Below are 26865 nucleotides of genomic sequence, written 5' to 3'. Positions count from 1 at the left end.
CATTTGAAGGCAGATGGGTATTTACAGATTGCTATCATGACAAATAAAATCATGTTTCATGCCCAAAGGTAATTCAATATGTCCAGAAAGGTGAATTTAGTTGTAAAAAAGATGCATTACCTGCACTTGGCAGTCAGCCATGTGCTGCTTCTCAGGAAAACTCTCTACTCAAACTGGCAATGCATCACGATGCCGAGAGATTGTGTTTAAAAGGGCTGAAAGCAGTGAATGTCATCGACAACGTCTGTGACCACCTCAAACACACTCACAGGTAATGTACGTTTTCTAATCACACTCAATATCCAAGTGTGGATCTTTAGTTTAGCCCTTGCCAACCTATAGCCCTATAAGGTGCAGTCAATTCCAGCCATTTTCAGTACAAAAAAATCGCTAATATTTTATTTGTAAATAAAAATATGACGAGAAATACAGGGAATATTGGATGCGCATCGCGAGGTGCATTTCCTCGACAACGACCTATTCGTGGATTATATACCGACTTCAAGACATGTTTTGGACAAAATATTTTACTGGCTTGTTTCGTCTGGATGTCCAAGGTTGGATTATGGCCGTTTTTTTGTGGAATATTTTCATCTGTGTGTAATAATGAACCCGCAAATGTGAGTCGCGCTGTGTACGTTAAAGCCATGTACAGAGAACGGACGGATGGATATTTGTTGTTTGTCGGACAAATGTGTTTATATTACCCGCTATGGTAATCACATCTGAAAGTGGTTTATACCGGCGGATTCATGAGAATCTAAGCTTTCATCGGTGTATAGTGTTTGTATAATCGCATTTGCAGCTTCAGACATTTAAGGAAATGCTTATGCAGATCTCAAAGTGTTCCGCGGGCGGAACACTGAAGCTTAACGGGTTAACTCAGCGCGAACACTGAAATCTGTGACATGCTGCCAGGTTCTGCCAATCATCAGATCAGTGCTAACAGGACAAAAACCTTCTTGCAGAATAAAAGCTGAAACACTCTTCCCTCCAACCTTTTCAGTGCTCCTCCATCCATTTCCTCTCTGTCAGATCGTTCATTTATAGAGAGACAATCTTATTGCCCTCTCAAGACAGTGGTTGTGCATCTTAGCTGACAGCAAGTCTTATTCTCAAGTGTGTGTGTGTGTGGGCGGGTAATTATAGGGGTTGTGGGGACCTAATGTCCTCACAACCATAGGAAAACCAAAAGAAATGTCATTTGTGGGGACCTCATTTGGGTCCCCATGAGGGGAAACAGTGTTTTCTTGGCCATGTTGTTGTTACTGAAAAAAGTAAAAGTGCAAAAACGTTTCTTTAGGGTTAGGCATTGTTTTGGTCTGGGTTAAGGTTAGGGTTAGGGTAAGGGTTAGGGGTTAGATATGAATGGGAGTCAATGGTAGGTCCCCACAAGGATAGGAATACACAGTGTGTGTGTGTGTGTGTGTGTGTGTGTGTGTGTGTGTGTGTGTGTGTGTGTGTGTGTGTGTGTTCACCACAGCAGAGATGGAGAGCCATTACGATCTTCTACTAATCACAGCAGTCAGAGATGTGAGCTATTGAGCTTCTGTGATCATGGAAGGAAAACCCCACTGCAGCATTTATGCCTCCTTTTATTCCATCCACACCTTGTTTTATTTACACGATCACTTAAATCAGATTACGGCAACAGTGTGCAAACTCTCACGTAAACACTACAATTACTGTAATTATATTAAACTTCTAATTTGTGTAAACATAACCTGATTAACACAGCTAGACAGCTATTAAGCAATGACACAATAATTAGGTCTTATTTAGGCATATTTCTCGCTTTAAATTTGTGTATGTGGCAAATAAACTCACAATAAAAGTCTAATCAGTCTGTGTTTCCCATTTTAAAGAATTGTTTTAAAAAAACAACTGCAGGCTAACACATACCAGGCTTTGCATAAGTTCTGTTACACTCGGTTTCATGATCTTTAGAGACGTTTACATGTCGGAGTGAAAAATTCCATTAAATAAACTGAAAGTTCTACCTTATAGGCAGGTGTCCTTAATACAATTTTTTTTCTCCAGTGAAGTTGTATCAAGATGGAAGTCAAAAGAGTTGAGATATCTGCCCCCCCCCCCCCAGACGCTTCCCACCCGCGACGTACAGTAGGTAGGGATCTCGTGCATGCAGCGCGCCAGGGATGGTGCAGCAGCTGCATAGGTGACTGACTCCTGGACTGAGCTCCCCGTCCCAGTACCCTTCACCCTTACCCCAGTTAACCTTGTCTAGTGTTATGCTTTGCCTGTTTGCGGGTTTCTTTTCTTTTCAGGTTCCTTCTCAAATTTAATTTTCCCATCCTTGGAGGCTTCATTTTGTTTCATGAACCTTTTTTTTCATTTACCTTCTGCTATCCCTCCCCCGATGCCATTTTTCTTCTTTTTTTTTTCTTTTTTCCTCAAGTAGGCGCGCCATACAGTGGCGATGCCCTGATGCTGCCATTGGCAGAGCAGCTTGGAGAAAAAATTCATTGTATATGAAAGTGTGCAATGCCAATAAAGTTGATTCTGAAAATACAACTACATTATCACTCCACCAAAAACCCAACAATAAAAATGACTTGAAATTATTCACAGGCTTCACATTTAATCAGATGTCAACCGTCATCAGGATTTTGACTTCCCACAATTAAAATAATTTGATCAACTGCAATGCTGACTCCAAAAATGCAACACAGAAAATGCTGCTAATAGAAAATAACCAATGTACTTAACAGCATTTAATTTAAACTTCAGTATATCTGACATCAGAACACCTTATTTCACTCTTTTCTAAGTCATTTTTAGTTACACAGACGTCTGAGTGGAGACTAGAGGCTTCTCTGTGCACAGCTACCTAACTAGCATCTACTGTAACCTGCATATGAGGCGTTGAAGGAACACTGGTAAACTACATCGTCCATCAATTGGGAGATAAGCACAAGGAGGTGTTTTACGTAAAACCGAATTTATATTTTGTCCTTTAGGAGATGCACTGAATTCTGGAGAACTCCAAGAACCTTATTTAAAGTCTTATTCAAAACGACTGTTACTGGTCATAATTGTGCAGCTCTACCTTCTACCTATAAACACCCACATTATTTACTGGACACCTAAAGGCTTCCTATCATTCAACAAGAAACTGAATAGAAGGTAGTGTTCCAAAAGCCCGCTGAAAACTGCACCAACAAACTCATAAGTAACTTCATTAGTTAAATACGTTTTGCTTTTGTTTAACGTCAAATTGTTCCGTCGTCTAATGTGTTTTTATATTCTTACCAATACCCAATTCACAATACAAACAGCATCAATATAAAGCCCTCGTTGCACTCGGTTGCATCGATTTTCCTAACCGCACGGACTGATTGCCACCCTGCGGTCGAAGTTATGTAAGACAAGCTGTGATGAAGGGGAGCGAAGGAAACGCTGTCGTGCTGCATCGATCTGCCACACTGCAATTACATAGAAAATACTCAAAAATCCTTGTTACCTAAATGAGATTTCTGTCCGCTGAAAAAAAGAAGTGACATTTCAGTAAATGCACATAAAGATAACAAATGAGGTTGCTTACTGATTGGTACCAAAACAGCTATTATACAAGTTTTACTCTCAGCCACATGTTTGCAGAAGCACTGCAGAGTTAGTGCTTGGAAAATAAAATTTTGTGGCCACCATATATTAAGAAGACTGGACATCAATGTATTACACTAAAACAGATATCATGTATAGCGATAAAGATACAGCGCTAAGTGTTGCCTGCAGATGAACGGTCTGCAGCACTGATGCCAGATTAAAAGAGTGTTTGAACTATTCTCTCCTCTGATGCTTTCATGCTTTTAATGTCTTTTATATTTTACCATTTTTTCCACAGTGATGGTTGTTGGTCTCAGTTCTCTGCACATAAAACATGCAGGTGCGTAGAAGAGGGCTGTGAAAATAGTAAAAGAGCTGAATAAAACAAGCAGCGCTTAAGCAAAATATAAAAATGTTGTATAAGAATGAGTCAATAAAGGTTCTGGATGATTTTCTCAGATTAGCTTAAGGGCTCTCAATGAGTTACAACCTGATTAAAGTTGCAGTCATGTTTTTTTTTCGAATGTCAAGCTAAAACATACTAAAAACTACTTTGGAGCTGATGAAGACTTCATGATCCAAACAGAATTATGTGGAGGTCATGACTAAAATAACAAGAAAAGCGCTAGGGTTGGACCCGAATATCCGAATATTCGGTCGTGACGGTGTTACCCGTAATATTTGCTGAGCCGCTGTCTGGCAGAGAGAAAGAAATTTTTAATGAATCCATGGATCCAGACTATAAGCGGCATCACTGCCAAAATCTGAACACTTGGTCCTTGTGTCATTTCTGACCTTCCCTGAAAATTTCATCCAAATCCCTTAGTCCATTTTTGAGTAATGTTGCTAACAGACAGACAGACAAAACAAGACCAATCGTCACATAACTCTGCCGTGTTCATTGGCGGAGTAACTAGTAAGTATACTCATCCAATCTGTTATTATGTCCATATAAACATCTTATTAGTGCATGTTTAAATCTGAATTCAGTTATTTTTTGGTGACTTCAGGGTAAAACAACAAGCGAAACGTATCACTGACATATAATCTTATTAAACTGATGTGGTGAACGTGTTAGCAGAGCAACATTAGCGATCACGTTTTGGTCGTGGCAAATTTAAGTCCAATATTTACTTTCTTTTTAGGTCTGATTATTCTCCACCCAACTCGTAGGGGAAATATCACACTCTTTACCTGCTAAATATTCCATCATCACTGGGAAGGCAATGTATGGTGGCTTTCTTAAAGCTTTTTTTAAAAAAACTGAAAACAGGAACTTGTTCAATAGCATTCGCTGTGTATTTAAAAATCCATGCATTTACTCCATAATGGCAAACAGCTTACATAAATGCTGTAATAGCTTCAGCTCTGGTTCATCTGTGAAGTATTTATTATTGACATATTCATTCAGTTCAACCCACTAAATAGAGCTGCGGCTACTTCACATTTTATGTTTTTGGCCATTGCATTATGCTGATAATGCCACCTGCTGTAAATCTCGAGGTTATCCTGAAATGTTATAACCCATGTGCTACCTTTGACCCTGTAACTATGGAAACAGACCAGTGTTCCATGAACAGATGGCACCTGGAAAAAAAGGATGGGAAGAAAGAAAAACCTGAAAGTGAGCAGGAGGAAGGCGAAAAGGTGAGGATGATGGAAGTAAGGTGTGAGAAGAAAGAAAGCAACGAAGTGAAAGATGCGGGAGGCAGATGGTGAGAGAGAAGAGAGAAAAGATGGATGAAGGATAGAGGGAGGTGTGGGGGAGGATGAGGGTTCAAAGGTGGGGTCTTTTCTGTTACTGTCTGTCAGAATATTTTGCTTTCAAGATTAAGTTGCAGGTACAGTCAGAGCCATCTGGTTAATTTATTATTGATGGTTTAAAACATGCATTATAAAGCCTCAGTCAGATATCAAGTAGAAATCAAGCCAGTCTTGATTCTCAACTTTCACCTCGTTAATGTGTTGCTGTTTCTTTTCTTTATGCCTAATGGGAACATTTCAATGCTTAATGTTAATTCCCCAGACACAATTAATCATTCTAAAAGTTTTAACCTGCAATGCAACTTATTCCTCAATAAGATAAACAGGGATTATCCTTTCTTTCTCCTGTAACAAACAGTAGTAAACAAACACACCAGTGGCAGCAGCTGGCCATGAAACAGAAATACTCTTAACAGGTTTATTCATGACAACAGAAAACTTAATCAGAAGGTTATTGTAGGTAAACAGCTTAATCTGTGTTAAGGCCTCAGACTGGAGGATGGCCAACGGGGGATTTGACATGATGTAACAGCAGACATGGGGAAGGAATTCAGCTCTGTGAATGGCTGAATTTATTTCTTCATTTACCATTTGAATGCCAGAGGAGACCTGACCGCATGTGACTTGGATGTGATGATTTCTTCAAGCAGCTATTATCATTATTTTAGCTTCCTAGTGAGCTAAGCAGGAAGCAGAGATGAAAATTTGACATGGAAACATCATAAAGATGAAATAACACATTCTTCCTAACAGATGAAAAGTCAAATTAAGGGGCAAAAAAACAAAGCAAAACTATATATTGCTTAATTAAATACACAGAGTGGTTTCATTGCTAAATCCACATTTGGTATGATACAATAGTAGTTAATGATGGCTTTTGTTTGAAAACGCTACATAGATTCTACTGTAAAACTGAGTCAAATCACTGCCTTCATGTTGCAGCTACACTTTAACATCTATAATTATATCATGGTTACAAATGTGTGTCGTCAGTTCCTGTTTGTAGTTTGTAACATTGCTGTTCTCCTTCATGGTATCAGCGTTACTGTAACATTCCTGATATGCTGTATGCCTTTATAGCCAGTGGCTGTGAATTAATTTGACTCCCTTTTCATTATATAGATAAATATATCATACTTAGTTTGATGTAAAGGTTCTTTTTCTGGGATCATGGCCATATCTGCAATAAAAATGCAACCAGTGCGATTTTTGAAGGTTGCCACTTGTACTACTATGAGAGAAACGGATGCAGCATTTGTTCTGCTTTATTTCTGTTGCATTTCTGTTGTAGTTGTGGGTGACAAATTCAAGTGTCCCTGACTCATTGTTATAAGGCTGTTAAGTAGAAATGTCAATATTTACTTTGAGTTTTTCAAGTCTCGCTTTGGCCTGGCGATAAGGATAAGAAAACTGATTGCATTTCCAATCTCTCATGTGTCTCTTAGAGCCCAAGGTTGTTCAGCTGGGCCCTGCAATGCTGCAGCTGTTGTCGACTAAATTTGGGGAGTTTTGAAAAATAGTCCAGGGCCTGAAGAACGGAACAGTCATCCAATGTTTTAATAGATTATGTCAGAGCTCCTACATGATGTAAATATAAGACACCAGGTCAATCTGTAAGTAACTGAGCAAGCGTTTGTCATTTATGTTTTTTTCATTTTTGGAAATTTCAAATAATAAATTAAATTATTTCAAATGCATGCAGTAAATGATGGTTGTACATCACTGATCGATACAGTGGAGCAGTGCTCATCTCTGTAAGTAGGTCATGTAGGCTTTAACATGAGTCAGTAAGTCTGGCTCTGGGTCTTTGCTGGGAATTGTCTCATTTCCAAAAGCAATGCTGCAGTTCTTCTGGTAATAATAACAAGATAGTATCATTCCAAACCAAAATATTTACTTATGAATCCATTCCCTAAATCAAAAGTTTTGTTTTCTAGTGCAAGAGCAAACTTGTAGCTTCCCGTTTTTGGTACAGAAACGGAAGCATCTAAACATACAGTACCATTCAAAGGTTTGGGGTCACTTAGAAATGTCCTTAGATTTGAAAGGAAAACATTTTTTTTCAGTGAAGATAATATTAAATGAATGATAAATCCAATGTAAACATTGTTAATGTGGTAAATGACTATTCTATCTGGAAATGACTGATTTTTAATGGAATATCTCCATAGGGGTACAGAGGAACATTTCCAGCAACCATCACTCCTGTGTTCTAATGCTACATTGTGTTAGCTAATGGTGTTGAAAGGCTCATTGATGATTAGAAAACCCTTGTTCAGTTATGTTGGCACATAAAAAGTGTGAGTTTTCATGGAAAACCCCAAACTCTTGAGCGGTAGTGTATGTGGTTGGTGAACAGATAATCTGCTGACATCAGCTTGTAAACAGCCACCGTTGTGTAATCTGCGGCCGTGACTTCCACCTGAAACGGACCAAATTGTTTCCACCACGAGTGCCAAACTTCCAGACCAACTTTTGCGCTTATGTAAGCAGCTTTACCCTTGAAGAGGAGGTTAGTAGGGCACCCATGGGTGAACCACAGGCGATCCAGCTTTTCCTGTACTGCTGACCATCAAAGCCAGGATGGTACTGATGTAACAGAGACCTTGTGCAGTAGCTGTGTGGTTTGTTTGTGTGCGTGGGAGGACGGGTGGGCTTTTCATGTGCGCGTTTGTGTTGATGGGTGGGTGGGCAGAAAAATAAGATTAAAAGTGAGAAAAACAGAGGATGAGGTATTATGAATTTTTGGCACATACTGTATATGGTGTTTTATGAATCAGTCATTCAATTTTGACAAATCCCTATGTAAATTATTAACCATTATTAATCGCAAATATGGGTCATTCCGTGTGGTTTCACCAGATGGTGGTTGCCGCACCATCTTCAAATTAGTCCTAAATTTGCATCCCATTAGATAGTCACAAAAGTACTTTCTATGCAAAATTGTAGGCCTGTAGCTCAAATAGTTTCTGAGTTGTGGGGGTCTGAAATTTTCAGAATTTGGGCTATAAAAAGCCTCGCCAGCATTTTTTGCATCTTTCAGTGGTTATTTCTCAGCCTCTAGACATACCAGAGAGCTGTGAGTTGGTAAACAAGGCCTCTGCGTGTAGCTAGTGCCCCACAAACATCCTCAGGTGTTTCCCTACACTCTGCAGGCCATGGGGGCTTGCTAAAAATGCTAAAAATTAAGAGATACCTACTCACGAGTGGGGTTTGGGACCTTAAAAGTACTAGAAATACTGCACAGAAGTGTTCTAACACCCCTGAGTTCCATTCTACACAAACTTGTGTGATAACTTAGCAAACCGGAGCTTTCTAGGTACCTCAGTTTGGAAAATATGAGCTCCCAAAGTTGGACAACATTTTTAATTGGCTATTTTTGGTGGCAAAAATCTCAGTGTGGGACAGGTACCAGAGACCCCAAATTTTTCTACAAGACAGTTCCATCTGTCTTCTATCACTGTGCAAAAAACAGCAGGGTTATATTTGTAGTTACTGAGATATTCTTACTCAAAATGGCATGGGTAATGTCAAAATCGTTTTTTGCTTTTCAGTACTTTAAATTGGGATACAAGTATTAGTAGTCATTCCAATGGTAGTATTATGTATGTTTTGTTCTTTTTGAAATGTTAGTTGTTAAAGGTGACAACCTTCAAAAAGTGTAATTGTATAACTTAGGTATACCTAAGTTATAACTTAGGTATAGGTTCTTTGGCTTGTAACATGACATTGTACAATTAAATTTAACATGTTTAATCCCACTGCACTGATACTGTAAAATTCAACATTACTGTTGTTATTTTTAAATTAATCAACCATGAACTACTACAGAGCTCCCTGAATTCAAGTTAGTACATATAATTTGTATGTGTATGTTATAATTACATGTATGCATTGCAAATGTGTGTCAACATGTCATGATATCTACAGGTATGGCTCTAAACTAGACCTTGTGACACAAAAAAGGGGATTACACTTTTTTGCTTTTCAGTACTTTAAACTGGGATACAAGTATTAGTAGTCATTCCAATGGTAGTATTATGTATGTTTTGTTCTTTTTGAAATGTTAGTTGTTGTAGGGGACTACCTTCAAAAAGTGTAATGACATGTTGACACACGATTTTGTACTTTCAGCTAACAGCATTGCTCTGAATAAACTCCTCTACAGCTAAAAAAACAACAACAGCTAATCAGCGTGGTAGAATAAAAGCACTAAATTAACCTCAGGTGAAGCTGGGCTCCATACAGTTTAACCCAGACCTGGTGGTCTCTAAGGCAATTAATATTGAAAAGGTGCCTCCTAGTGTTCACTTCTTCCATACCTCTAGCTTGTATCACAGGTTCTATGTTTAAAGTATGATAAAAAGGGCTGATTACTTGTCATCTCTCCCCCGCTGACTCATTAATTAAAAGCATAAAATACTTGTAGAGCTACAGCAGAAAATATGCAACTGAGAGCCTTGCTTTGTGCCACAAAAACCAGGTTTCAACGTGTAAACCTGGTGCATGCAGCTCGCTATCACTGGATCACCTGATTATATGGTCTCTGAGGGACACGGGGATCATTCAGGGGTCTCTGTTCTCATCTCTTACTCTGATGAACACACAAATACACATAGAGTATTGACTCACAGCTGCATAATCAGGTAGAGGTGATCGGGACTCTCATAGATGTCCTCCAGTGCCACAATGTTCTCATGCTTGATCCTGCAAAGCAAAGACAGATCATCAGTTAAGCTCATTTCAAAGCCGCAGCATGTGTAAAAACACACAACAGGCCATTAAGAGAACAAAATGGCTTTTAATCCTAATGGCCGCTCTTTAAATGCAGAAATGTTGCTTCTCTGTCACGTTTTTATAATGCACAGTATTACCCTGACGGTCTTTTACCCAATGTGGCTCATAATCCAGACATAAATATTTTTTAACTTCATTTTCAACTATCAGAATAGCCTCATCTCAAGGGCCATTTAGTGGCTGTTTAGGAGCTGTTGATCAGATTACATTATCTTTACATGCGGATAGATATTACCTAGTGGTTACAGAGAACTTCACCATTTTTTATTGTGCACTTGTTTACTGATGAATATCGTGATATACGTGAAAGCTCCAGAGCAGCTTCGCTCTCCAGAAAGACAATAACAAACAGTAAATTATCCTGAATTTAGATGGCTTTGCAATTTCAAAAACTGAGAATGAACGTTCACTTTGTTGCCAGCACAGACTTCTCAGGAATTTAAACCGATAATCTTCTTCTCAAACATTTATTCAAACCTCTGTCTGTTCTCCCATCACATTTTCTGCTCATGTCTGCTGCTTCTCTCCTGATTTCTCCATGGTTACAGCAGCGCGAGGAGGGCGTTTCCAAGCTTTTTTGTCCGTGTGTGCATATGTGTGTGTGCTCATCCCTCATACCATGCAGAAACACGATTGATTCTGTGTGTGGGTTAATCATCTTTTGCATTGTAAACCGAGGTAATTCCCCCTGGACGAACTCACACACACATACACACACAGTTGTGCACAGCAGGTGCACAGGTGAGAATCTAACACTTATTATGGAGCGTGTGATCTGTGTGACGGCAGGCAGGCGATGAACCACAGCGCTGCGACATGACTCACACACACATGCATATGAGTACAGGTTGAAAGGGGATAATGTGTGTGTATTTAAGCCCTGTCTGGGATAATGAAGGGCTGCCAGAAAACAGCCTGAGTGTAATGGCAGAGGAGAGCAGGGCTGCATTCAGAAAAACCCTCTCATATATTACAGGTTTCATGCTGCAGTTAGTTGCTCTCATTCATGGATTTCTGCTGCATGTGTTCTCTGTTAGCGCTGCACCCAGCAGGAGCACATGGGCAGCAATACAATGCATACTAAAACATGTGATACATGGAATGTATTTGTACCTTTTTTATTCCATTACAATAAATTAAGCTCAGATAAGACTAGCTCTGACTTCTGTTGAAATAAGGAGGTGATTTTTTTTTTAGGAATTAATAAAGCTCAATTTTCATTTCAGTTTGACAGCTGTTAATATTTGCTGCTTTCCTTTGTTTTTTAGAGCGCAGTACTCCACCAAGGCTGCTCAGTCGTATCATTTCTGACGGATGAAATCCTTAATAACAAATGACCTTGCTCTGAGCACAGCCATGTGTTATGCATGTGTGCGCTATGCATGGATACCAAAATATGTAGCATGCGGCAGGAATTGATGGGACTCAGAAACACACACAATTTAATCAGTTGTTCCTTGTATCATTTCCGACGGATAAGTCCCAAAAATTCCGAAATTGGTGGATTTGTAGCAGGATAACAATCATGTGACGATCAGCAGGTAGCTGATGTAGTGTTCACTTTTTGTCATGGTTACAGTAATGCTGTGCTGCTATCTTTCAATGATACAGAAATCTTTAACAAATATGTGGATCCAGACTATAAGCTGCATCACTGCAAAATCTAATCACTTTATCCTTGTGTCATTTCTGACCTTCCCTGAAAATTTCATCCAAATCCATTGGTCTGTTTTTGAGTAAATGTTGCTAACAGACAGACAGACAGACAGACAGACAGACAGACCAACGTTGATGGTTACATAACTCCACTGCGTTCCTTAGTGATAATAATGGACACCTTTAAGATTGGGATTGATGGTCAGAAACTAGCTATTTGAATGTGTTACCCAAGTACTTGTATTCTCATCATTTTCACAGACGTCTTAATCCTTTAATTAAAATAATATCAACATGGCACCCAGGTATCAGAATGATCAAAATGCACAACTGCAACATCCTTTGTTTGATTCCATCCAGGGGTGTGTTGCCCGTTACACACCTTCTCTCCCTAAGCTTTCCTGTCAATTGCTACTCTCTCAAATGCCAAATGAAGGCAACAAAAGGCTCAGTGGAAGGAGCAGCTGATTTTGTTCCCCTACTTTCTCCCTTAAATGTCAACACCAATCAGCTACAACTTAAAAACAGGGAAAGAGAATTAACCTATCAATTACAATGGAACCTGCCAAAATGACCAAGTGTAAGGATCTGAGCAACTCTGGCAAGGACCAAACTGTGATGGCTAGATGTGTCGGTCAGAGCATCTCTGAGACAGTCGGTTTTGTGGGGTGTTCCCAGTATGCAGTGGTTGGCTGCTACCACAAATTCTTCAAGTAAGGACAACTGGTGAACCGCTGACAAACTCACACACACATCAAAAACAAAACCTTAAACTATGTGAAAAACACACCTCCACCATCCTTCTCCATAATGTCAAAGTTGTCATCATCAGCTCCATAGTCATAGTCAGGCATTTCACCCAGGTTAGGGGCATGCAGGAGTGAGTGTACAGTTGGAAGGTCCCCTTCCCCCCCCCAAATACCTGGACCAAATTGTTGGTGTGTCAAATGAGTCACCCACTGGTCTGATAAGGAAATTTTCCTCAGCTCTGTACAGTACCCAGCCATATATACTGAAACGGCCCAGTTCATTTGAAATGTTCCGGCGAATCCAAACATGCAGAGGGCAACATTATCATTTTGCTCATTCACCTGAAACTAGTTGTGGGTCTTAACAGTCTGGGTCATTGTGGCACCACTAAAGTTGGGACTGACAGTTGTATTCTCAACACCGGAAAAAATGCCCCTCTCAAAACAAGAAAAAAACTTATTTCAAGGAACTTTTACCTTGAAATAAGTGAAAATATCTGCCAAGAACAAGTGAAAAATGTCTTGGTAAGATTTCTTGAAATAAGATATGATATTTAGAATATTGAGATCTTAAAATTAGCTGGAAAACTTATTTTAAGCTATATTTTACCAGGAGTGTCAAGTTTAGGTGTCTTAAAATAAGCCAGATATGCTTAAAAAAGCAGTTTTTCACTCAAAAATAGATTTTTGCTTTCATGTAACCTCCTAATTTGAGATGTATTACCCTCCTGCTGTCTTCATTTACGGGCAACAAGAAATATTGTTTCTTTGTCTGAAAAAAATCCAAAAAATTTCAGGAAAAAATTCCCCAAATTTCAGAAAATTTGCAAAACCTTCAGGAAGAAAATTCCAGTAATTCCCTAAAAGTTTCCCTTTAAAAAAATCCCCCAAATTTGGCAAGGAAGTCCTTATAAATATTTTCAAAAAATGAGTAAAAATCTTCCAAAAAATGAGTAAAAATATCTAAAGTGATTCCATATATATCAGTAAAACTTCTAATATTTTCTTTAAGAACATTCACACAGAAATCAACCAAAATCTAGTAAAATTCGCTGGAGTTTGGTTGATGTTTTTGTGAATGTTCTTAGGAGACATTTTTAACATTTCTTTTTTCCACGAAAAAATGTTCAAAATTTCCCAAAAATGTTGAAAATGTGGACATCAGAAGTTTCACTGTAAAAGTATTATTTTTTAGCCCACATTTTCAAACTTTAAAATGAGTCATTTTGACCCACAGGACAGCAACAGGGTTAAACTTATTTTGAATTTTCTTGTAAAATTCAACTCAAAACAAGATAATTTCAAGATGGTTTGACTTAACAAGACATTTAAGATGCATTGTCTTAAAACAAGTCCTTCCATCTTGCTGAAATGTCACTTGTTAAGTGAATTTATCTTAAATCAAGTGGGATGAGACATTTTGACTAAAAATAAGACAAACAGATTTGGTAAGATTTTGAGTTTTTGCAGTGAATCCAACCAAAAAAGGAGTGAAGGCTAGTTTGCGGTGCATGACAAAGAGTTCAAAGTGTCGATTCGGCCTCCAAAATCCAAGATATCAGTTCGATTAAGCCTCTGTGATTCGTCTCATCCATGGAGGCCAAAAACTCACAACTTTCAGGACTTAAAGTATCTGCTGTTGTCTGATGCCATCAACAGACAGGTGGTTTTTAATGCTGTTGTTAATCTGTGTACTAGTAGCAGCCATATATTGGTAGTTTTATGTTAATTGTACTCGTTTTACTTTTTTCAGCTTTGTGATTTGGCATGCTAGATAGCTCAAAATGCAAAATGAGCCTCAGCTGTCGTTGCCTTGGAAAAGAATCAAGTCAAAGGCGCAAATCAAAGAGGCAGCTGTGAACTACATATGTCGCCTCAGTGGTTCCAGAATCCAGAACTGTTTGCATACAGGCTAGGATACTCCCTAGAAATGTTGTAGCAGGGTAAAAGAGGATGAAATGTTCGCAATCAAGATGATGCTGCAGGCCTTCATCTCATATAATAAAAGGCGGGATTGTTTGAGTTTGAAACCAAATTTACAATTCTTTCCCCCATCTGCAGCCAGCAAAATCTCTGAAATCTTCAGCTCTGTTTTCATCGGAATAACAGCCACATCGTCCTGTTTTGTATTGTGAAGTGATCCGGCAGATTTCCCTCCAAAGCCGACCTGGTGTCCTGCACTGGTAGAGACTGCCAGTCTGCTCAGCGATGCTCTCAGTCGTTTACAGTAATGACACTCATTTGTCTGAATGAATGTCTGCGTCTCTCCCTCATTACTGGAGGCAGTTCTCATTTTCCCTGATGTTACGCTGTATGGTCAAATTAGAAAACTTACTGTATCTGATATAATAATACATTTGTGTTGTCACAGCGTACTAAGCCCAGCAGTTTGACATTTCAATGTAATTGTGTGGTTACATGCTTGTGTGTAAGAGAATCCTTTTTGTTATTCTGAAGGTTTCCTGCGCAGTTTACTCCTCTTGCACGTTAACAAGCAGCCTGACATATCTTAACATGGCAGCTCATCCATTCTAATAATATCTGCTCACCTGCAGCACACTTGCTGAAAAAGCTTTGATGGCTTCAAGCAAACACAACAGTTTGACACAACAACAAGTGATTCTTAAACACATATGTCACGTATGGGCTGTTTCTTCTGGCAATGAAGGTGCTGTTTCTGGAGGCTTGTATATTCTAAATAAAGCAGAAATCTCCAACCTTCCAAAGTTAATCCACACTCAGAGGAGTAACACTTGGCAGCTTATGACATGTGTCAAAACACCAGTTCCTCTCATATCCATATGGCTTTCTATGGCAACACACTGATAAAGAAAATAGCACAACTTCTGCTAGATACCTTCTAGTGTCATGTGTCAATTCTTCATTTCATTTCCCACTGTAACCCACAATTTTTTAAATCTTTTGTTGTTTATTTCTGTCTGTCAGACCCTCCTCTTAACTTTTGTTGTCGCACTTTGGTTATTTGCAACTCTTTGCCAGATCTCTAATCTCTTTTGGTCTGCCAGAACACTTGCCACAACTTGCTTTGGTCTTTTTTGTTACTGATTTGCAATAATAGGCAAATTAACCACTACTCACCCTTGTATTTACATGCAGCCCCCTCCCTACCCTCTGACCCACTCTCTGACCATCCCTATAACATGTGGACTCTGCACATGTTCTGGGTCTGCTTACCTTCACAGACTCATGCTCTGTGTTAGTAGGCCACCGTATGCCGGAACACCAATAAACACCAATCTACAGCAAACTTTGAAGGACTAAGAGTGAAATTTCTTCAACAACACACATCGGTGACATCATATACACATGAACACTGCTTGATATGTGTTACTTCATTGAGATATGCCGCTTTCCCTTCTTCATCCGCTTCAGAAAAGCTGTATTTACACATCACATTTGTGCCTCCTATTGGTGCATTCTACAGCTATACTTTGACTTCTTCTGTCTTTATGATGCCTCCAGGTTGTGAAAATGATGAAACACAATGAAACTGGTGTGTACTGTCTTTAAGTGTTTCGAGCAGCAAATGGAAAAAAAAATTGAGCAGGTCGTTGTCCAGTGAAACCCCACGTGAGTAAAATCAATAACTAATGTCAGAACTGCACTAGAAAAACGCATCTAGCAAGCATTAAGGCCTTGTCCATTCAGAAATGCAACCAGAAAATGTAAAAATTGTGTTTGCCGAGTAGAAAACATTTCTTGTACAATAAAGATGTATGAAACCACACATCAACAAGCAACACAGTACACCAAACAGTACTCCCAGCCTGATTCCTGTTATTATTGCGCAGCTGTTTTGTGCTCAGACAGACAGAGGTTTCCAATCCGGACTGTGTATCTTTATGTATGTGTTCATATGTGTGGTAGGTGGGCTGTGGATCGTGACCTGGGGGTGGGGGTTGATGGGGGGGTGCCATGCCTGGAAGAGAAGAGAAGATGCACAGTTGCCCCGGTAACAGGGAATTAATAGGCTCATGCGTGTGTGCTCGTGTCACAGGACTCACTTCCTCAGCACGGCGATCTCGTTTTCGATGCTGCTCTCCTTCCCCTTCAGAGCCTTCTTGGGGATGCACTTCACTGCAAACATCCGGCCAGTCAGCTTCTCCTGGGCCAGCACCACCTCTGAAAACGCCCCTCTGTGAACACATGATAAAGTCACATGATTGACTGGCAACTTGATGGATAACGTAAACTTGAATACACTGCATTTTGCATTACGTTTTTACCATACAGAGCTGACAAACAAACCACTTTGTACCCAGCACTGTCAAGTCTACAAAACAAAACAATCTGAAAGAGAGAAACTAATCCTTAAAGCCTAAATAAAAACAGCATGATAAAGACAGGCAGATTCGAAAATACTCATATGTTTGAAGGAAGAGAGAAATCATAGATCCTTGTCAGAAATATGCTGTGGAAGCTTGCACTTCCATTTCACAACATATTTGTTGTGTGACACATTCAGCACATACATCAAGTCTGCAGTTTATCAAGTCAAGTCAGGTCACTGTTTTTTTAGTGCTTTCCAGAAAAAAACATTATGATTGACGTTGTTTAATGTTTATGTATGGGGGCTAAGAGTCTTTAGTGGACAAATTAAAATCCTACAATTAAAAAAAAAGATTAGATCCTGCAGTGACTGTCACTCTTAACTGCTTTGCATCTTGTCACTGTAGTTCATGCACTGAGATGTATTCCTCACAGAGGCACGTTTTCAGTATGCAAAAACTGTCAAGTACATATTTTCATAGCTTTCATTAAAACTGCAGAACAGGTCGTCAGCCTGGGGGAAGGAATGCGTTCTTTGAGTTTAAAAGGCAACATTATGGAGCGACCCACATGCCATTATTGATCGACATTTGACTGCAGAAAACTGTATTTAGTTGCATTCTGATCGCAAATTAGTTACAAGCAACCAAATGTTGTCAGCATGCAGTCTGATTGCAACAAATCAATCTTGTGACTGTCTAATGTAAGTAACGTTAATTGTACAGAACAACACCATTTCCACTTAAAAAGAGTTAGTCACAAATTATGTATAACTGCTCAGGAACAAGATTTCAGGATTTGAAGCTATAATTTAACTCTATATCATTTGCACCATTGGCAGTAATGCAAACACAAACAATGAAACACTCCCTTATTTAATTTTAGATAAAGAAAGAGTCAGTCTCTGTAAATTTCATATTGAACACTATGTGATTTCACTTATTTTGCCTTAAAATTCCATTTGCTACAGATACAGTGTGTATCTGACAATCTTAATGTGCAGAAAATTACACCGCAATGGAAATGTGATTGGATCTGCCAAGCGTAACATTAAAACATTAGCAATTTTATTATTTATTCACTTAGAACAACTGTGACGACTGTAAATCATTTCAAATTTCTGTTTCTCGCATCATAAAAACTGATGAGCCTCAATCACAATTACAACATCAGCATTAGGCAAAATAATTGGAAGTTTTAATTCAGCTATGGCTTTCAGTCTTGATTAAGTGTGTGTTTGTGTGTTTGTGTGTTTGTGTGTGTGTGTGTGTGTGTGTTTGTGTGTGTGTGTGTGCGTGTGCGTCATGAAGACAAGCAGGGTGATGAATGAAGATGAGCCTATTGTGAGCTAATCTGCCTGAACCCTGTTGTGACTCCTGTGTCGATATGCTTTCAGCTTCACCTATCTTTTAGAATAAACACATCTCTGTCCTTATCTCTGCTCTCCTCTGTTTGTTTTCCTTCTGTCGTCTCTTCCTGTCCACCATGCAGACAACCTGCACAAATCCAGACTTTATAAAACCAATTAAATGCACAAGACTATTACATTTCCGACCACAAACCTCCTTGCTTTGTATCTGAACAGTTAGTCCAGTATAGGCCTCCAGGTAGCTTAGCATCCTCAGCCAGCAGGTTTTCACTGTTCAGCTCATCTGTCCATAGAAACACGACTGCCTGAGTCAGTATCAGAGGTTTTTACTGCATAGAGGAATTTTTGTAACCCTCCAAAGAAGTCTTTGCTCAGTCAAATTGTATTAAATGGTCAGAAAGAACAGGAAAATGCACAGAGTTCTGTCAAACAGGACATCACAGACTCATTGTCTTTACTGTACATGGACAAATGTGCTTACTGCTGTGCATAGACACCCCCCAAACACCCTTTCTGACCAAGGTGCCATGTTAAAATCTATTAAAAATTCACTTTTAAATAAGAGAATGTCCTCAGTTTCACTTGAACTTGTATTAAATGGTTGTTGCCCATTTGTGGTCAGAAGGACAATCTTAAATGATATTATCGCCCTCTGAAGTTACACTCTGCCCCAGCAATTCCTCAGTGACTCTGGACCCTGTCGCGGGCCGCTTTTGGCCGACACGAAAAATGTTAATACTAAAAGAATAAAGATTGGCTAAAGCAGTAAGGCTCCTAGGTAAGAGTCCAAAACTACATTACACTGCTGTAGGTAGTCAAAGATAATGTGGATGCAAAGTCAAATCATGCTCTGTTGATTAAACAACTCATTTATATTATCTGTCAGGGCTTTATATTTACATCAATCAAGACTAAATCAGAGATTTCAAGAACCCACAAGTCAATTCATTTTCATTTCCCTGTCTAACACACCTGCCTGCTTGGAAAATGAACCTCACATCAGGTTGCTTTTTTGTCCGGATGACCACAACATTAAACCTTTATTCCTTCTAATTTACCTGAGCTCTTCATTCATCCACTGTTTCACTCATGTGCATCCTGGTAAGTGTATTTGCGCTGGAAGTGTGCTTAAAGCTCCTCATTCACGGAGCAAGAGGCTGTTGTGAATGAGCTCTCTATCGCATCAATATGTGTGTGCCGCGGTGCAGAAAGCCCTCAAGCCCTTCAGAGGGAAGCACACTTGACAAGTCGTCCATCAGCCACAAGGCCGCCTTGTCTTAAAAGCAGCATCGCACCAACACGGTTTGTCGCCGCTGTTTGCGCAGTCCTTGTCGTTTTTTTTTTACTCCTCTTAGCAAGAACCTCATTTCCTTCTCACCTTCACCTCCTCCTGTCCCTCCCTCTATCATTCTCTCTCTTATCTCGTGCACCACACATCTTTTACAGTGACAAGTGACCATACTGCTGGTTGCCCCTGGCGATCAAGGTGACAGCCAATCAGATCACTTCACTCGGCTCACGCGTGCACACACAGCAGAGACATGTGTGTGCTGATAATGGCTTTTGTGGGTTTTGGTGACGTCAAAGCCAGACAAAACAATTGGGCCGTGCTGCTTGTATTGTTGTTTCGCTCAATCTCATGCACAAAGGCGCACACACACACACACACACACACACACACACACACACACACACACACACACACACACACACACACACACACACACACACACACACACACACACACACACACACACACACACACACACACACACACACACACACACACACACACACAGTGTATTCCTTTCTTTTTGGGGACCTACCATTGACTCCCATTCATATCTAACCCCTAACCCTTACCCTAACCCAGACCAAAACAATGCCTAACCCTAAAGAAACTTTTTTGCACTTTTACTTTTTCAGTAACAACAACATGGCCAAAAAAACACTGTTTCCCCCCGTGGGGACCTCATTTTTGGTCCCCACCGTGACACAAGTCCCCACCGAGATAGCGTAGAGTCAGGTCAACGTCCCCACCGAGATAGCAGAAACAAGTACACACATATGCTTGGAGTGCTTCATTCATTATAGGCACATACATGACTGTCAGCCACATGTGTGTTTGTGTCTACAGGGGGTGTTTTCCCAACTGAGAGTGCATGAACTCAACTTTTACCTGCACTAACACTCAGCTATAATTATAATAATCCCATAATAATATGAGAACAAACACAGTGTGTCTTCACAGGTAAACAAGAGCATGATATCAGTATCGTCGCTATGGGAGTTAATGTGAAGATTTTCTTCTTCCAGGGTCAACATAAAATGATTACACTGGTGCAATAAACAGACATTTCCATTCCATTAGTGACAACAGTTCAGCTCAACCTCGCAACACTAGCGTTTGTAATTATGGCACAGTGTCTCTTCACAGCTGCAGTTGTTATTAGTCATCACAGGAGCAGTTACACCTGCAGTTTATTGTTGTGTCGTGTATTGTGATCTTTCTCAACTGAATATGTAAAATAATGGAGGAGAAAACACTAAAACTGGTATATACACACGTGGACAAAATTGTTGGTACCCCTCAGTTAAAGAAGGAAAAACCCACAATTCTCACTGAAATCACTTGAAACTCACAAAAGTAACAATAAATAAAAATTTATTGAAAATTAAATAATCAAAATCAGCCATCACTTTTGAATTGTTGATTAACATAATTATTTAAAAAAACAAACTAATGAAATAGGGCTGGACAAAAATGATGGTACCCATAACTTAATATTTTGTTGCACAACCTTTTGAGGCAATCACTGCAATTAAACGATTTCTGTATTTGTCAATGAGCGTTCTGCAGCTGTCAACAGGTATTTTGGCCCACTCCTCATGAGCAAACAGCTCCAGTTGTCTCAGGTTTGATGGGTGTCTTCTCCAAATGGCATGTTTCAGCTCCTTCCACATATGTTCAATGGGATTCAGATCTGGGCTCATAGAAGGCCACTTTAGAATAGTCCAACGCTTTTCTCTCTCAGCCATTCTTGGGTGTTTTTGGCTGTGTGTTTTGGATCGTTGTCCTGTTGGAAGACCCATGACCTGCGACTGAGACCAAGCTTTCTGACACGGGGCAGCACATTTCTCTCCAGAATGCCTTGATAGTCTTCAGATTTCATCGTACCTTGCACACTTTCAAGACACCCTGTGCCAGATGCAGCAAAGCAGCCCCAAAACATTACTGAGCCTCCTCCATGTTTCACCGTAGGGACAGTGTTCTTTTCTTCGTATGCTTGGTTTTTGAGTCTATGAACATAGAGTTGATGTGCCTTACCAAAAAGCTCCAGTTTGGTCTCATCTGTCCAAAGGACATTCTCCCAGAAGCTTTGTGGCTTGTCAACATGCATTTTTGCAAATTCCAGTCTCGCTTTTTTATGAGTTTTTTTCAGCAGTGGTGTCCTCCTTGGTCGTCTCCCATGAAGTCCACTTTGGCTCAAACAACGACGAATGGTGCGATCTGACACTGATGTACCTTGGCCTTGGAGTTCACCTTTAATTTCTATGGAGGTTGCTCTGGGCTCTTTGGATACAATTCGAACGATCCGTCTCTTCAATTTGTCATCAATTTTCCTCTTGTGGCCACGTCCAGGGAGGTCGGCTACTGTCCCGTGGGTCTTGAACTTCTGAATAATATGAGCCACTGTTGTCACAGGAACTTCAAGCTGTTTAGAGATGGTCTTATAGCCTTTACCTTTAAGATGTTTGTCTATAATTTTTTTTCGGATGTCCTGGGACAATTCTCTCCTTCGCTTTCTGTTGTCCATGTTCAGTGTGGTACACACCTTTTCACCAAACAGCAGGGTGACTACTTGTCTCCCTTTAAATAGGCAGACTGACTGATTATGAGTTTGGAAACACCTGTGATGTCAATTAAATGACACACCTGAGTTAATCATGTCACTCTGGTCAAATAGTTTTCAATCTTTGATAGAGGTACCATCATTTTTGTCCAGGCCTGTTTCATTAGTTTGTTTTTTTAAATAATTATGTTAATCAACAATTCAAAAGTAATGGCTGTTTTTGATTATTTAATTTTCAATAAATTTTTATTTATTGTTACTTTTGTGAGTTTCAAGTGATTTCAGTGAGAATTGTGGGTTTTTCCTTCTTTAACTGAGGGGTACCAACAATTTTGTCCACGTGTGTACAATATTTAATGGTAGCAGTCGGTCAAATGATTGTGTGTCATGTTACATAGGCACAGAACCACCACCTATCTCAGCTCCATGAGGTGTTTCAGTATCTGTCATCTGTCGGCAATATTGTTTTTGGCAGCAATAACAACTTTTAGCTATAAAGTTGTATAGTACCTGCTCAGCACTAGACACAGCTGCCAGGGGTACATAGAGTAGTAGCTAAAGAGCTTGATGCAACAATACACAAAAAGATATAAAGATAGTGAATGCAGATACTTTCCAAGTTCTGAGGGAAGAATCATATTTGAGCTCATAACCACAGCATCAGGGACTATAGCCAGTTCATGGGTCCTCCACTCAACCAGTTGAGCTACCAGTGCGCCCAAATCCAACCATTTCTAAGAAAGTCCTTGCTAAATCCTGGTTTCATTTCCTGAGCAAGTTGGTTGCACCGGCTCATGATGTGGTTGCTAAAACAACCTGATGATCGTCACACATTCACATGAACACAACCACTTGAACTTTTAGCTGTACACTTGCTTTTCAGTTTTCCTGCTCAAAAATAGAGCACTTTCTATTCTACTAACAAGATGACCACAAGCACTGACAGACACAAAACAACAGCAAATTCAAACACGTTTTTTTTTGTTGTTGTTGTTTATGATTAAATATCAGCACGGACTCCACAGTGGCTTGGTGGTTAACACTTTCACCTTGCAGCTAGAAGTTCATGACCCGGCCTTCCCATCGTCTTTCTGCATGGAGTTTGCATGTTCTGTGTGGGTTTTCTCCAGGTTCTCCAGCTTCCTCCCACAGTCCTAAACATGCTGAGGTTAACTGGTGAATCTAAATTGCCTGTAGGTGTGAATATGAGTGTGATTGTTTCTCTCTATGTGTAGTCCTGTGATAGACTGGTGACCTGTCCAGGTGTCCCCTACCTTCACCCTAAATCAGCTGGGAGAAACTCCAGCCCCCCATGACCCTAATGATCTAATGAGGATAAGATACTGTATGGATAAAGTATGTATAAATATCAGCACAATTTATTTTTAACAACAAACTTTATTTAATGTTAAAATTACAGGTAAACCTTTAACCCTGCTGTGGCCTTCATAGTCTCCAGCTGTCCGCCAAACAAAACCAATGGAAGTCATCATCTAAGCACGAAATGGGATGGTTTATGGTTCTTTTTCCACCAGTGGCGATTAAAACTTGAAAAATCAATGCTGAGGGGAAGCTAGTCTGACACCTTAAGAGAGAAAATCTTTTTTCTGAGGGGTCGATCGATTAGCAGTTTTGCCAGTTATGAGATCCAATACAATAATAATCACTTTAATTAAGACTTTCATTTTTCAGATTGGTATTGTTATTTTTTCAGCCAATTTCTGATAAAATATAATTATTGATAAAAGTACCACCTTGGCTCAGATGTGGCCAGATCTTTCTCCATGTCTGTAATCACAAAAACACTGTAGGATAAATGCTGCTCTCTTTCAATTAAACTTATGTAAAATATACGTAAAGAAATGTACTGTAACAAAGATTTGAGTTGAAGTTGTTATTCTAAATTTTGATGCAAAGATTTTTATTTTTATTTATTTTTACAGGTAATCTCATTGAGAAATGGAGTCTGTCAAGAGAGACGTGAACCTCACTGACAAACAGCAACGATTTGAACGTTTATACTGCAAATCTCAGCAGTGTATAGATTATTGGTTTTCTTTATTCCTAATAATCACTGTGTGTAGCAGCCCTGAAAAAATCCTACTCCTAGAAGCAATTATAGTAAAAGAACATTGATGTGCTAATGATCAGCAGTGATGTGATGAGAAGAAAATGTGAACAGGCTCTGACTGACGATAACACAACAAATATTGATTACTACATCAGCAGAGCAATATTTTTAAAAAGCCATCATTTACATTCACACGATGAAACACTGGTAAGTGCTGTGTTTGTTCTTGCTGAATATTATGTCTGAATGGTGGGAAGAGGGCAAAAAAAAATTAAGCTGAACTGTAGTGAAATAAAGAAAAAGGTCAGAAGAGAGAGAAGCGAGCTAAAAATGTGAATGGAGCCAGGACAGACCCACAATGGACACACACACACACACACACACACACACACACACACACACACACACACACACACACACACACACACACACACACACACACACACACACACACACACACACACACACACACACACACACACACACACACGGTAAAGTGTAAAGTACCAGTGCCTTCATTTGATTGGAGCAGGGGAACTCATACAACATCTGCGCTGTGTTTATGTGTATCAGGGTGGACTGGCTGGCAGTCCCCGCTTGCCGTTACCCGCGGCAACAATGATTGCATTTCCTATGTATGAACCTGTGTAATTGTGTCAGTCGAGCTCTGCTCCTGCCATCGGCGCACCGAGCGGGAAACGTATTGGCAGCGACAGCGTGTGCAGTGTGTGTTTCTCTATCAAGCACATGTCCAACAGGGAAACAGTCCGTCTTCCGTGCACACACACACAAACACACACAAACACACACACACATAACGTAAGACAGAGATAGAGACAGAGAGACGAGAATAGGCTGACAAGGTGACAGTGACACATTTAACGTGGAGACTGACAGCAGCCATCAGTGATCTCAATGTCAAGCTGAAAATATACTGCTCTCATAAAGTTGTTCAGTCATCACATTCTTCTGTAAAAGTAAAAATGCACAATGGTAACACTGCTAACACCAGATGACTGATTTTCTTTTTTATAGGAAAGTGACCTGACACCGTTTCTAGCTGCAGCTTTACGGTGTGATAGCAGGAGATGTTTCAAAGGTTTCAGGTATATAATACAGCAGTGGTATAAAACGTCAGGGTTTGGAGTCAAGCCCTCGTGGTCAAAGAGTAACAGCCACTTTGTGGTGGCCACCATAAAACAATTACACACTGAGGAATCCATTATAAAGGAGGCTACTGTGGGAAATCAGATCACAATGCAGCGCAGCACAAACATGATTATGGGTGTGACTGAAACAAAGTGTGATTTAAGAGTGCTCACGGTGGCAATGCTCACTGATGCCGATACTGTTCTTTATCCAAGTTTACCCTAACAGGATGCTAAACAATGAATTAGCACAAAATACATGAAGTACAAATCAAAGTAGAGCTGAGGCTGATCCGACTGACACTGGACGAAGAGTTGAGGGATCATCAGAGTTTATAAGTGTCAGAAAAACCCTTGAATTTAACCATTTTTTCTATTTATCAGGGGACATAACACTCACTTTACACTTCACAGACATGCATACATATAAATAAAAATAAAGGAATGATCTCACCTTGACACATATTAAATAAAAAAAGCAAGTAAATCCTGGAGGTTCACAGAGGGTGATAGGGTGAAGCTCCTGCACCACACTGAGGTTAATGTTCAGAGTTTGTGGCCACTTTCACCAGACAAGGACCCTGCAATGGGCTCTACGTCCATCAGCCATTAAAGAAGGTCTGGGAAAGCCCATCAATTAGGCTGAGGTGGGACACATAGTTGCTAGTGTTATTTGACCTCCAAGCCTGTATTGCAAGGACAACCACCGGTTCCAGGCAACAAGAGGCCCAGGCAGAACGTGCGGAGCTGATATCAATTATCCAAAGATATAATAGGCTGTAAAGAGCTAGGGAGAGAACACGCTTAGGGTTTGTTTATCCAACCAAACTTTATGTTTTCATTGTGTGCTTTCATGATGGTGTGAAGCTATCGAACAATATTCTTAGTATTGATGAAGCGTCTATCATTAGTTAATGTTAGTATCGTTCTATTGTCTAGGCCTATTTTATACCTACTGCTTTGCATCTAGTCAGCTTTCAAACTCCTCTTTTATTCAAATTACTTTTCCTGGATTGTATTTCCACCGCGCTTTCCACTAGCACCTGAATCCACATCTCCACCAACGATGCAGCAACTTCCATCCCAGAGAGGAGGTCTGTTTATTCACTGTGTTCATGGACTGAAGTATTCATCATATCCCGATTTCAGAAATGTGATTAGTTCTTCTTCTGGTTTTGAGAAATCTGATTATGCTAGCTGGACTAATGTGAAAACACCAGGATAGTTTGATGTAATGTCTTTCCAGGTGTCTGACCGCTGTCTGGATGGCTTCTTCTGGGCTGAGGACTTTTATGCAGTGGCTATTAGCTTTGTCTATCATACAAACACAGAACATATATATAGAAGTATTTTGGCAAAGCGGTTAGCAACCATGTGATATTTCCCATAACTACCCAGTTTGTATAACATCATGGTCACTCCCTGGTGCTTGTACTGTTGATTCCTCTGGTCTACTGTGGTTTAACACGATCACACAGCCAGTAAAAGGATCCTCTGCTCATATGGAAATGTCCACGTAGAGTCACTAAACCTCATAATGACAATCTTATCCCACCAGTTACTGTTGCATATCTTCTTTCCCAGCTCCTAGAGGAGGAGGACA

The 26865-nt window shown here is 39.8% G+C and overlaps 1 protein-coding gene across 1 annotated transcript in view; it reads right to left on the bottom strand.

Annotated features, from left to right (window-relative positions):
- camk1da (calcium/calmodulin-dependent protein kinase 1Da) overlaps positions 1 to 26865 on the bottom strand; it is a 133090-nt gene that overhangs the window by 56335 nt on the left and 49890 nt on the right. The window contains exons 2-3 of the mRNA XM_051954254.1: positions 16556 to 16687; positions 9961 to 10035 (exon numbers count right to left, since the gene is read on the bottom strand). Coding sequence (XP_051810214.1) covers positions 9961 to 10035; positions 16556 to 16687 — 207 coding nt within the window. The remainder of the gene's footprint in view (positions 1 to 9960; positions 10036 to 16555; positions 16688 to 26865) is intronic.

Source organism: Acanthochromis polyacanthus, chromosome 1 (genome assembly GCF_021347895.1).
Source record: "Acanthochromis polyacanthus isolate Apoly-LR-REF ecotype Palm Island chromosome 1, KAUST_Apoly_ChrSc, whole genome shotgun sequence".
Classification (NCBI taxonomy): domain Eukaryota; kingdom Metazoa; phylum Chordata; class Actinopteri; family Pomacentridae; genus Acanthochromis; species Acanthochromis polyacanthus.
This window is presented reverse-complemented; position numbering and strand designations above follow the sequence as displayed.